The sequence below is a fragment of the Geotrypetes seraphini genome, chromosome 14, assembly GCF_902459505.1.
Source record: "Geotrypetes seraphini chromosome 14, aGeoSer1.1, whole genome shotgun sequence".
In the NCBI taxonomy this organism is placed as follows: Eukaryota; Metazoa; Chordata; class Amphibia; order Gymnophiona; family Dermophiidae; genus Geotrypetes; species Geotrypetes seraphini.
Genome location: NC_047097.1, coordinates 23,051,869 through 23,065,622, shown reverse-complemented (window position 1 = coordinate 23,065,622; position 13,754 = coordinate 23,051,869). Strand labels below are relative to the sequence as shown.

General features: G+C 40.8%; 1 protein-coding gene across 4 annotated transcripts in view; it reads right to left on the bottom strand.

Annotated features, from left to right (window-relative positions):
• FBN1 (fibrillin 1) overlaps positions 1–13,754 on the bottom strand; it is a 342,377-nt gene that overhangs the window by 302,390 nt on the left and 26,233 nt on the right. For all 4 annotated transcript variants that reach the window (XM_033919694.1, XM_033919696.1, XM_033919695.1 and 1 more), the window contains 2 exons: positions 2,483–2,565; positions 1,765–1,863 (listed from right to left, as the gene is read on the bottom strand). In XM_033919694.1, coding sequence (XP_033775585.1) covers positions 1,765–1,863; positions 2,483–2,565 — 182 coding nt within the window. The remainder of the gene's footprint in view (positions 1–1,764; positions 1,864–2,482; positions 2,566–13,754) is intronic.

Genomic DNA, 13,754 nt, shown 5'->3' with positions numbered 1-13,754 from the left:
TTTAGGTGCCCCCAATTTATGCCAGGGTTTTCTTCACCTAAATACCTACGACTAATTCACAAATAGGTGTTTAACTTGAAAACATCACCACAATCCACTCCTAACCATGCCCACTTTTAGTTAGGCACTTTGGATAGCACCTACTTGTTATAGAATCGTGTTTTGAGTTAGACGCCTTTCAATTAAGTCTAATTAAAACCAATTTCAAGGTGTTATGCACCAATTATCAGTGCCAATTAAGTTATGCATCTGCATCAGCTAGGTACACCAGTGTGATTAGTGCACTGCAAATACTATGCGCTAATCCACACTTCTGCAGTTGGCACGGGACTCTACTCACTGCCTCCTAAATAGGAGGCGCTTAGGCCATGATTCTATAAAGTCTGCCCAAGTTAGGTGCCAATATCAACACCGATTATATAAAACTTAGGGACACATCATAGAATCATGCCCAGTGTCGCCTAAGTGTGCTTAGGTGGCATTCAGGATCATAAGAACATAAGAATTGCCATACTGGGGAAGGACCAAAGCTTCATCAAGCCACCCATGTCCCAAGTACCTGGCAGAAACCTAGAGTAGCAATATTCCAGAGCTGATATTGTGATGTCATAATGCCTCATTACACCAATGCCTAAGAGCCAACTTCATCAGTGATGTCACAATGGCTTGATTGTCCTATACCTAGGATAGGCGGGTGGGATCTCTTGGAGAGAGGAAGAGATAGTGGTTGCTGTGGATGAAAAGACTGGGTGGGCCATTTGGCCTTTATCTGTCATCATGTTTCTATGTTACTTGACTCAGATAAGAATACAAGAACATAAGACTTGCCACACTGAGAGAGAACAAAGGTCCATCAAGTCCAGTATCCTGTTTCCAACAGTGGCCAACCCAGGTCTCAAGTACCTAGCTACATCCCAAGTAGTAAAATATATTCTATGCTGCTTAATCCTAGGAATAAGCACTGGATTTCCCCAAGCCACCTCATTAATGGCCTATGGATGTCCCTTTTAGAAAATTTTTCAAACCTTTTTTAAACCCTGCTAAGCTAACTAATTTATACCAGGGTTTTCTATGCCTAAAGTTAGGCATCGATATCAAAGCCAACGGTACCCGATTCACAAAGAGGTGCCTAACTGGAAAACATGCCCATTATCTGCCCCCCTAACCACACCCACTATTACTGTAGGTGCTTTGGGTTAGGGGCCTACTTTTTATAGACTCAAGTTTTTTTGAGTTAGGCCCCTAACTTTCAATTAAGTCCAATTAAAGCTGATTGTGAGGTGTTGAGTGCCAATATAGACACTGATTAAGCCAATTGCTCAATTAAATTAGACACCAATATTGGAACCTTACGTTTGGCAGACTTTATAGAATCAGGGCCTAAACATCTCCACCTTAAGTACAATCACAGTGCCCACAGTCTCTGCAAATTTAACACAATATCTGTCGCTGCACATGTTGGGAACACCCCCAATAGTTACTGTGTTACATTTTCAGATACCACAAGATAAAGTCCCATGTTAAGCTGCTGCATATGCAAATTTTACCATGGTTTGGTAAAATGGGCCCTTAGTTCAAAAGACTTTCTCGTGCAAATAATTTCTGACCCCTCACAAAGCATACGGCTCATGCATACTGCCTTTCTGTGGTACAACCAAGGTGGTTCACATGTTATATATACAGGTACTTTCTCTGTACAGGGTTCATGATTCGTTGCAGATACCAGAGTACAAATTATTGTGAGGACATAATAAATAGACTTACTTGATTTGGAGCCACAGGAAGGAGCTACCTGACCATTTGGACACGTGCACAGATTTGGTCTTGAGCAAAATCCATCCCCACAGGAATGTCTACAAATAGCTATAAATAAAACAGATAACTTAAAAAAGGAGAACAATTAAAAGCAATGTTCAAAACTTTCCTCAAAAATATGAAAAATATAGATACCAGAAGTGAAACCAAACCAATTCTGAATCTGAATCCTTTTCCATTTTTGGCTTGTTGTATTTCTTTGGTGCAACAATGGGATTTATAAGCAATATAGGATGAAAGCATTGATGCAGTGATGTAACAACCCCATGCCTTAACTTGAGTTTGACTAAGAGAAATAATAAGCCCTATTTGAAATAAGGAAAAAATAGGGCATAGCCATTAATTTTAAAAACTAGTAAATTAATCCATTATACCCCAGCAATAAAAATTGCCTTAGTGCACGGGACGTATGCGAGGGCACATTATGGTCACTTTTTAACGCTGATATTCTAGCCTTCCATAGTGGTATAAAATAATTGTACCAAATTCTAACTCTGGTGCCAATTAAGCTGGAAATAAAAGAAAAAGGCAGAGGAGAGAAAATAAAGGAAGAAAACAGAAGAAGGAGAAAGCAATCTGTTTATGTAATTTTTTTTTAAATCACACTGCTTGAATCTGTCTCTAGAAAATTGGTCTATCGGTGAAGAGTATAAAGAAATAAACTTACGGACAATGCACTGATTTCCACCAGGTAAAGTTTTCCATCCAGGACAGCAATAGACATTGTAATGTGATCCGCACACATTGGGTCTGAAAAAAAACAAAACAAATGAGAATAGATTTGTTTAGTCTGAGATTGAAAGAGAAGTTGTAAAATAAACATCACATCACACACAATATAGTTGAAGAGACAAAAACTAATGACCTGCTGGGAGCATCTGCTTTGTGGCCTCCATACTCTAATGGTCTACAATAGCCACATGCAGGCCATCATAGAGTGGGCAAGCTGGGGGACCACTGGGTCAGCAAACCAAGGAGGCACTAGAAAGAACAGTGACACACTTCTGCTGCTGTCACCTCTCTTTGTCCACCCATCACACTTTAGTGATCGAATCCAAGTGGGTAATGCTACATGCTTCAAATACACAAAGGAGAACCAAAAGGGATGCAGGAAGGAGAGGACTAGAGCTGGCACTAAAGAAACAGGAAGCAAATCTATTTCATACTTATTCATTGTGGATATCCTGACTGTCCAGTATTTGGGGCTATTTAACTGGCCAGAAACGGCTCCCCGACGGTTAAATAGCGTTTGGTTGGCTAACTCCTAATATTCAGCAGAAGATAGCTGGTCATCTCACAGTTAGTGGCTAAAACTAAGAATATTAAAGTATGACAAAATAAGAAATAAGAATAATAACGTTGCTTGATTGGGATTTATGAGGATTTGCACGACAGCGAGTTATGCTACTCAGGTGGCAGTTTGATGATCCCATAACGCATTTTTGAAATTCAACGCTACCACAGTACATCTTTTCATTTTTGGAATTATTGAATGTACAAGCGATACGATGGCTCAACATAAAACTTATAATAGTTGCCAATACTGAGCACTGACTGGCCAAACCAGGACATGCAAATAGCAGTTATATCTTTGACCACTATAAATGCAACTAGCCAGTGCTAAATATTGACTTAGGACTCCTTTTACAAAGGTGCGCTAGCGTTTTTAGCGCATGCTATAGTGTGCACTTTTGAAAAATTACCGCCTGCTTAAAAGGAGGCGGTAGCGGCTAGCACGCACTAAAACCGCTAGCACATCTTTGTAAAATGAGCCCTTGGCCATAGGGTTACAATATTTTTCAAAGGGCAAACCTGGACACATGGCCCTGCCCCGCTCCATCCCATTCTGTCTCCAGTCCCACCCCAAAAAGCTTCATTTCTTTCTTCCCAACCTCTTGGCTTGGCAATGAATATCCATGGTCAGTGCTGACTGTGGGAGTTAGCTGGCCTGCCATGGTCTGAATATTGGCCCCTGACTGCCTGGGCAAAAAGAGGAAACATATGTGAGGACTAGGGGGTGGTAGGACTGTGTGAGAACTTCCAAGGTTTTTGGAAGTAAGCTCCACTGCTCCTAGTCCAGAGATGGTCCCAGCCATTTGTCCTCAGTTTTCTGTAGACAGATCTGGTTTTCAGGATGTCACTAATGATTAGGGTTACCAAAGGTCAGATTGAACCAGTCAAGGTTTTACACCATTACTTTCATTGGAAATAACCCCCAGACTGACTCAATCTGTCCTCAAGTTCAAGTTTATTTGATAAATCGCCTATTTAAAACATTCTAAGCGATGAACAATATTAAAACAAAATATAGGGAAACAAACAAATTTTATAACAATTTTAAAACAATATGTTAGACAACAAATGTTATTAAGACACAAGTAAAAAGTCAAAGTGCTAAGAGAGTTTCTTTATACATGTGGCTTAGTGACAAACATGATATAAAAGGGAAAAGGGAAAAAGTTACAATATTCTAAGCAAGAAAAAACATAAAAGGGATAAAAACACAGGGAGGGGGGAGGAAATTGAGGAAAAAAAAACATTAGTTTGGTCGTTTAATTATTAAAAGCATCGTTAAATAAAAATGTTTTTAAAAGTTTTTTAAAAGAGATAAGGTCTTTTTCTTGTCTGATATAAAGTGGCAAAGCATTCCAGGTTTGAGGAGCTATAACAGAGAACATTTCATTTCTCCTTGTTCCCACAATTTTTAGGAATGGAACCTTTTTCTGGAGCCATTTAACCCTACTAATGATTAGTTATAAAATATACATGTGCATGCTTAGTCTGAGAGCAAGGTTAATTTGCATAACTTGGTTATTCTGAAAATTCCTGCAGAAGAACAAATCTAAGGATGTCAAGCAACGCAGCTCAAGAAGGGAGATTTTAGGCCAATTCTGGATTTCTAAAAACCCATCCTACTCTAATAGTTCTAAACCATGTCTTGGGCACACACCCAGCCAGTCTAACTAAACTAAACCTTAGGTTTGTATACCGCGCCATCTCCGCAAGCGCAGAGCTCGGCACGGTTTACAGAGTTAAGAGGAAAGGAACTACAATAAGGGATAAAGGAGAGGGAATAAGAGGATAGAGAGGGACAGAATACTGGAGAATGGGAGGTGATTTCAGTCAAGATTTCAGGATATCCACAATAAATTTACATGAGATAAACTTACATGTATTGTGCCCGAACACGGCGGGGCTGGGGGCAGAATAGGCCAGGGCCACGTGTCCTCTTTTTTTTAAAGAGGAAATCTAGTAACTCTATCTCTGTCTCTATGGCAGAGACATTTTTCAGGGAGGTCATAGATATTATTAGTCAAATGGCTTATTCAGCTGATTAAAACCTCTCTTTGTCTCCATCCTCCAACCAGTCTGATTTGCATATAGTAGAGACAGTGAATGCAAATGTATCTCATATATATGTATTAGAGTTAGGGAAGTCTTGAAAACCAAACTGGCTGGAAGCAAGACCTTAAGACTAAACCAGGCTGCTTGAACAGATGTAGCTGCTCCTAGATTTATCCTACTGCTAACTTATCATTTATTTAGCGCTGAAAGGCATGTGCAGTGCTGTACATTTTTACATTTATAGTAGGTCCCTGCTCAGAAAAGCTTACAATCTAACTTGGATGGACAGACAAACATGACCTATAGGGTTGGGGGATGCAGAATCCATGGTGAGAGGAGTTAGGCGTCAAAAGCACTCTCAAAGTGGGCTTTTAACTGGGCCTTGAACACTGCCAGAGACGGAGCCTGCCGTAGGGATTCGGGCAGTTTGTGCCAAGCGTATGGCACAGCACGGCAGAAGGGACAGAGTTTGGAGTTGGCAGTTGAAGAGAAGAGCTCGGATAAGAGGGACTTACCAGCTGAGCGGAGCTCACAGGGGGGATCATAGGGGGATCCTACTGCATGCGATCATGCTTGCAAATCAGTGTTACAGAAAGTTGCATTTCTCCTCTTTCAAGCACTTTCTTTGTAGGGTGAAAGCAAACATATTACAGTCTAGCAATTGCTTAAACAACTTTAACATGTCGGCTCAATGTGAGTGCCTCTGGAAAAACGTGTTTGCCTGAAACACAGCGCCAGCTCTTTAAGCAGGAGTAAAATATATAAAACTCAACTGAACCCGGCTCCTCGCTCTCTGGAGCTCAGCCTACTCCCTTTACCATATATGGTTCTAGCATAGGATGCTGGGGGGCAGCAGAGTCTCCAGAGAGAGCTCCAGAGTCCAGAGGATTGGGGCTTTCCTTAGATCAGGTCATTCATGGTGAGTCACATGTTTAGCAATGCAGACTGGAAAGAGATTTCTTAAATTGAACAAAATATCCTTGTTACACAATTGCTCATCTGTAAATTATTATCTGTAGATTTGTAAGCACAGATGGATGGTGAATTCTATGAATACTTTTAAAAGTCCTTGTTTGAGTAAAAGAACAACATTTTGTTTAAAGGAAGCAGAAGGTTATTTGCAAAATGGCACCCAGTATAAGACTGATTGCCATTGGTAGAATCCTCTTGAGCACCAACTGACAAAGGTTGAATGATAACAAATTTTTGAAAAGTTATAATGTGACACAATGGCGTGTTTCCCCTTTCTACATTTGCCTGCACTAAATGAGAGGTACGTAAGGCTCATATTAGTGGTTGGGGTATATATAGGATTTTTGTGGGGAAAGCGACTGGGAAGGTAACTAATGTAGCTGTGTATAAAGTTGAAGTATCAGGAGTCTGCAATATGTGGGACCGGGCGATGGGCGCTGTAGGGGAGGATTGGTTATGGGGGGGGAAGGGGAGGCAGGTATGTGAGGGGCTGTGCAAGAGTGTACATATGACGCTCAGCACTATTTAGACATCCAAATTTTTAGACTTCCTTTAGAGAATTGGGTTTTAGGTGAGAGTCAGACGTCCAAACAATGTCATAATATTTGATTATTACGACGTTATTAGAATGGCAATTTTATGGTGTTTTTCATTATAATTGTGATACTGGGAGTTGGATCTGTTTAATGCTTTATTTATTTCTCTTCCATCAGAAAGTGTGACTGGGATTCGAACCAGCAGCATTAGGGTAGAAGGCTGTAGGTTTAACCAGTGTGCTAGCAAGTTGCATAGCAATTGTAAACCTAGGTCCTATAGGTCTACTTTTGAGCATAGTTTGGGCTTCAGATAGAACTGAGTTCTATGGACGGAACTTAGGCACAGTTTGGACGTCCTTAATGCGATCTGCTAAATAGCTCTCTGGGTTTTTATTTTTTGCTTTTTAAGCTCATAATACATTTAATAAAGCACCACATAAACAGGGCACATCAAAACAGATATATTGCATGCAAAACCTTCTATTTTTGTGGACAAACAGCAATGCTATTTGCTAATTAAAGGAAAAGATCTATTAGCTTAAGCACAGCACATGAAAAACACAGCTTTAGACTTCTTGCTAAATAGTGACTAAACAGTGCTGACTAAACAGTGCTCCAATCAACTCATTACTGAAAGCAAGGAAAACACATGAAAAAATATATAGATTGCATACATAACTTCATTTGCAAAAGTTTACAAACAGATACAGACCTTAGCATGGCTTCTACTTCAATGCAAATGGAGGTGTGCAGCTGCACAATACTGACCGCATTGTGAGATCATCAAGGTGCACATGCAAGGTAGAATGCCACAATTAAAATATGTGCTGGGATTTGAACCCATGACCTCTGGACAATGAGCACAGGGCTTTTACCCAGTGAGCCACAGCCACTTCCTTTCAGTTGTGGAGGTTCCTACCCAATTCAATAAACAGCACTGAAACTTGGACACTGAAAAAATTCAGCACTAAGGACTGGATTCTGTAAACGGTGCAGTTATCAGCATCCACCTTAAAAGTGGTCACCGATTGCATGTCAATCACGCAACGGCACCATTTAGATAATCAACCCTCCAGCAAAGGTAGGCCAGGGTTTTCAAGGTCTACATTTCTGGCGCCTACCATCGACGTGACTCGCTCCTCTGGAGGTGCCTACGGGCGCCTAACGTCACTCCCGGCATTAGCAATGCCTACAGTGTTGGTAGGGGCCTCCAGAAGTGATTCCAGTACTGTGTTTTTAGGCACCAGTAGGCGCCTTGTAATTTCTCTTAAGTCTGCTTTTAAACAGGGTTTCAAACTTAACATACTGGTGCTTATGTTAAGGCGCCATTTAGAGAATATGGGCCTCCATGCTATTCTATAAAGGGCCAGTGACTTAGGGCCAGTGACTTATAGAGTATTTAGCATGGATCCTGCTCCTGACCTTTAGGTGCTAAAGTTACACCTGCTGTAAATGCCAGCATTCAAGTTAGGCATGGTTAGGCAGCATTCTGTAATTCCATGCTGAACTTTGTAGAACACCCCAACATGCCCATGGCCATGCTTCTTTCTGAGATACGTACCATGGGACTTAGGCGCCATGTCTTATGGAATAGCACGCATCCAGAAATGTGCACAATGTCAATGAGTGCCAACTAACATTCAATAATTGGTTGTTAGCGCCCAATTGCTGATGGTTCAGGGCTCATTTTCCAATTTATTTGCATGCGCATCTTGGAAGTACGACCATCGTCAGGTGCGAAAATTTGGGCATCATATATAGAATCCAGGGGATATTGCCTATCTGGGTTATTCTTGCTGTAAACTGCATTGGGTGAATTTCTTTAAAAAAAAAAAAAAAAATCAATCAATCAATCCAAATAAATAAACAACAAAGAATCCAACGCAACTGCAGTGATGATGTACAAGATGCCAAGTCTTTAATGAACAATCATAAAAAATAAATATAATCATAAAACAGTTTGCATCCAAAAGGATTGATGAACCTGGGTCCAGATTTATCAATCCTTTTGGAGACAAACTGTTTTATGATTATATTTATTTTTTATGATTGTTCATTAAAGACTTGGCATCTTGTACATCATTACTGCAGTTCTTGCGTTTGTCTTCCAAATAAATAAATACATTTTAGTCTCTAGATCATCAGGGTTGGGGATGCTGCAAAGGCACATGGGGGTGCTGCAAAGGCACCTGGGGTGGGGGGGAAAGAAAGTGGATGATTGCCTGCTGTGGAATGTCAGTACAATTATTGGATTAACTAAATTGGGAAAAGATATAAAATAAGTCATGGTGCCAGTTCTAAACCTTGGTTCTGATTAAGCCAAAAACTGCTAACTGAAAACATAACTCTCTTATAAAACCATTCATGTGCTGCATGTTCTTTCACTGAAGGAGTACATGATATTCTCACACCAGTCAATATTCAGCCAGCGACAACCAGTGGTTTATTACACACTGACCGCCGCAGGCAGAATTAAGCCCCAATTATTTAATGCTGGGCTGTTTTCATGCACCAGCATTGAACATATGTGGCTGACTGGAGTGTGTTAAGCCAGTGGCTCTTATTTGGGTCTCTGCCGATGTTCAGTTGGGACCTACATAAGTCTTGTGTCCATGACTCCCTCCCATTTACTCAACAAGTAAACACCCATTCTCACCTCCTCAACAAGTAAAGACCCCCCCCCTCTAGCGCCTCCATGTTAAAAAATGTCTGCCACAACCTCTAGAAGTAATCTTGCAGGACTACTACTGGAGGTCAAGATGGCCATTTTTTACAATGGAGCCTCGAGGGGAGGAGCAAGTGTGTTTAGGCTTGTTCCTGCCCCCTCTGCCCTGCTAGATTATCTGGGCATTCAGGTAAATCTGGGAGAGCCTATTCTGACTGAGGGGTGAGTGGGAGGGCGGTGTTTACTTGTAGGGGGAGTGGGAGGGGGATACGGACACAGGACTTATAGGGTTACCAGATGTCTGGAAAAATTCAAACATGTCTTCTTTTTAGAGGACTGTCTGGGTGCCTGGATGGATTTTCAAAACCTGGCAGTTTGTCTGTGCTTTGGAAGGCCCCGAGCTGGGAGCCGTGTCTAGAGAGCCTCTAAGCATCATATGCTCAAAGGCCCTGCAGATGCGGCCCAGACTTGGGGAAGAAGAGACGAGGTTGTGTGGAGGCAGAGCTAGGGGCAGAATGGGACAGGCCTGGGGTAGAATGAGGCGTGGCTGGGAGCGAAGTGAGGCGTGGATGGGCAGAACAGGGTGGAGCTGGGGGCGGGGCCACGTGTCCTCTTTTTTCATGAATAAATCTGGCAAACTTACTTCTGCAGGTCTCGGCCAATATTCAGCTCTCTTCATTCCCCACGTCAAAGGTAGCTGGCTTGCCTAGCCCTGTTATGTTTTTACAGGCAAGATAAATGCAGATTTTGGCCACAATCTAACCAGCTCAGGATGTGGCTGAAAACATACTTCAACAGGAACTCGTGCCATTTTCAAAATTTGCTTCCATGTGTAACACAATCGTAACCCCTGTGTCCAATATATTCCTAAAAGCTAAACAAAACCTTTTTTGTGGCCACTTCGAATATTCCAGCTGTATCACATCCTCAAACCTTAGCATTCTTCCGGTGAACAAGAACTTCATTAGCCCTTTTCCATTATGTAATCGCCACACTGATGTCATCACAACTGGGAGAAGGTAGGGCTCTGAGCTTGCTCTGATCATGCTGTCAGCAACTCTCGGCCCCACTCCATTGCCTCATTTCATTCTGATCAAAAACCTCAATTTATAGACCGGTTACTAATTCCACACAACACGACACGTTCTCTGCGTTCCACAACTCAAGGGTTGCTTATGGTTCCTTCCTTGAAAATTATTGTAACCAGACGTCATGACATATTTTCAGTGGTGGCCCCTCTTACCTGGAATGCCCTGCCTTTATACATAAGAGAAGTTAAAGACCTCAATATATTTAAAACCAATTTAAAAACTTTTCTTTTTAAAGCTTCTTTTAATCTTTAAACAATCCTTTCTAACAATTTTATCCCAACCCTTAAGTTTTCCCCTACCTGGCTTTTTCTTTCTTCTTATCTGAATAATAGTAATTTTGTAACTTTTACCTTATCTTTTCCCTTCCTTCATGTATCTGAGTCTGTCTGTTTTGTCAGTTTGTTTTCTTCCCCTTTTAAAGTTGTACAACATATATTTTAATGTCACTCGCTTAGTATGTAATAAGCGATTTATCAAATTTGATTAAACTTGAAAAACACTGATGCAGCTCAGTTCCAAAAGAATCAATGAAGAAACTAGGGTCAGCAGTAAGAACCGTGGTCTTTCATTGACTTTGCAAACTCAAAATACAACTCATAAGCAGACAAATAAGTTTTAAGCAGGAGTTAGGAAGTGTCTCATGCATGCTTAAGTCAGAACAAAAAGCGGAGTCCAGCATTGCTGTTATGAGATTTTTTTAAAGGCCTATGATTATAAACATGCTCGAGCTGCTGCAGAACAAGTAAGCTTTGTTTTAATATAGGAGATCACTCTCATGCAACTACTAAATCTCAGGATTAAATTCAGATGCATTTTGCTCAGCTGACTGACAGCATAAGATAATCTTTGGTGACAATTTTAAGTTGTAAGTGACAGATCAAATCAACTAAACATCTCAAATCTATGCTTTAAGTTAAAAGGCAAAAACACAACGAGGCAAACTGAGTCACATCAGGGTTCATGCGGAGGACGCCCAGGGAATTAAACTTTAAACAATACTCACAACTCACAAACAAAATATGTGATTATAACAATGTAAAGGGTGCTCTCAGTGTGAACCATCAGCGATAGGAGTCCAGCTCCGACACTTCACTTCTAGGTCAAGGCGGTAAGCCCCCACCCCCACACCATCATCGAGCACCCTAAGTGTGCTGAAAATTAAAGCAACCTTTCACCAAATAAATCAATAAATAAGTGAGTAAATCAATATAACTCAAACAATAATACCTGGGCGACCCCCCAAATGAACCCTGCCAGCCAGTTTCAAGTTTATTGGCTTTTAATATACCGACCATCAGCGAGTATCTGGCCGGTTTACGATAAAAAATTTTAAAAGGAAAAATTAAGTAAATAAATAAATATAAGATAATTGAAGTGTACACTGAAGACATTAACTAGACAGACTTGAAAGTGAGGGGAAATGGGAAGGATGGGGGAAAAGTTACATGTTAAAAGAGGAAAGGAGAAAAGGGAATAGGGTAGAACAAATAGGGTTGGATCGCTTTATAAAAGCGGTTGGTTAAATAAAAAAAGAAGAAGAAAAAGATTTAGATTGGAAGTGAGGAGAGAAAGAAAAAAAAAAAAGGAAAAAATAAAATATATATATGTAAGCAAAGGAAAAAAAATCTAAATACAGGAAAAGGCATCGCTAAATAAGAAGGTCTTCAAGCTTCTCTTAAATTTGTCGAGTTGATTTTTGGATCTTAGTAGCTGTGGCAGAGTTACCTTAGCTTCCACTCTCTCTTCTCTCAGAAATTTGATCTTCAGATTATTCTGCAAATTCAGGACTGGCTTACTTCCATACAGCTAAGATGTATCTATTTCTTGATTTCGCTCCTACAACTCAAATGCTAAGAAGAAATTTCTGTTTTTGCAGCTTTGTGCTTCGTCAGTTTCTTAAAAAAAAGGTCCCAAGACGTGCACTGTTCATTTTCAAGGTAAAACATTTATCTAGAGCAGGGGTGGGCAACTCCAGTCCTCGAGGGCCAGAATCCAGTCGGATTTTCAGGATTTTCCCAATGAATATGCATTGAAAGCAGTGCATGCAAATATATCTCATGCATATTCATTAGGGAAATCCTGAAAACCCGACTGGATTCCATCCCTCGAGGACCGGAGTTGCCCACCCTTGACCTAGAGCAGGGATGTCAAAGTCCCTCTTCAAGGGCCGCAATCCAGTCAGGTTTTCAGGATTTCCCCAATGAATATGCATGAGATCTATTAGCATACAATGAAAGCTGTGCATGCAAATAGATCTCATGCATATTCATGGTGGAAATCCTGAAAACCCGACTGGATTGCGGCCCTCGAGGAGGGACTTTGACACCCCTGACCTAGAGCCACTTCAATTAGAAACAGTCATCTCAAGTACAAAAATCCAGCCCGCAGCCTAATTGTCCAAACCAAAGATTGATTAGCAGGAATCATGAAGGGTTTTTGGTACAATTGTGGGCAATGTATCATGTGGGGTGTTTTTCCTATGATTTTTGTATACTAGGCAATGTCTTCTCTCTGAGCTATTGTATATCTTTTGAAGCTTCTTAAGGTTAGAATTCCTTAGCGTTTTTTAAAGCTCTACTCTTTGTTCATTGAGTATAATGTATCTTGCTTATTGTTACTGGTTTTCTTGAATTTTTTGAATAAAATAAAATAATTAGTCAGACTTTGGAATGTTTGTTATTGTTTATTTCTGGACATGTTTCAAAAAATAGATCTACTTTTTGGAATCTGCCAAGAACATGTGAACTGACAGGCCACTGTCGGAGACAGGATACAGGGATCGGTGGCTTTTATGTTCTTTCAAATATTTATAAATGATCTGGAAAAGGAAATAAGTGAAGTGATGAAATTTGTTGATGATAAACAAACAGTCTCAGGTTGTTAAATCATGAGTGGATTATGACAAGGGAACTGGGCATTTAAACATCGGATGAAATTTAATGAGGATGCAAAGTGATGCAAGAGAGAAAATAATCCAAACTGTAAATACAGAATGTTTGGCTCCATATTAGGAGTCATAACCCAGGAAAAAGATCTTAAGGCCAATGTGGACAATGTGGACCCGATATGCAGTTGGCTGCGATCAGCATTTTGCTGACTGCCACCAGAAATTAAATGCTGGGCATGTCTGGGCACCGGCATTGGGTTTCCAGAGCTAGCTAACACAGTTCACTCGTCAAATGCACGCAGGGCAATCGCGTGCCAACAATTGCGCCCTGACATTGCGTGCAAGGCAAATGCGCGCACTGAATGGGGGGGGGGGGAGGTGGCCTGACCCGACAATTTTATATTTTTGAGTGTTATGAAGTAACCTCTTTTTTGAGGGGGGGG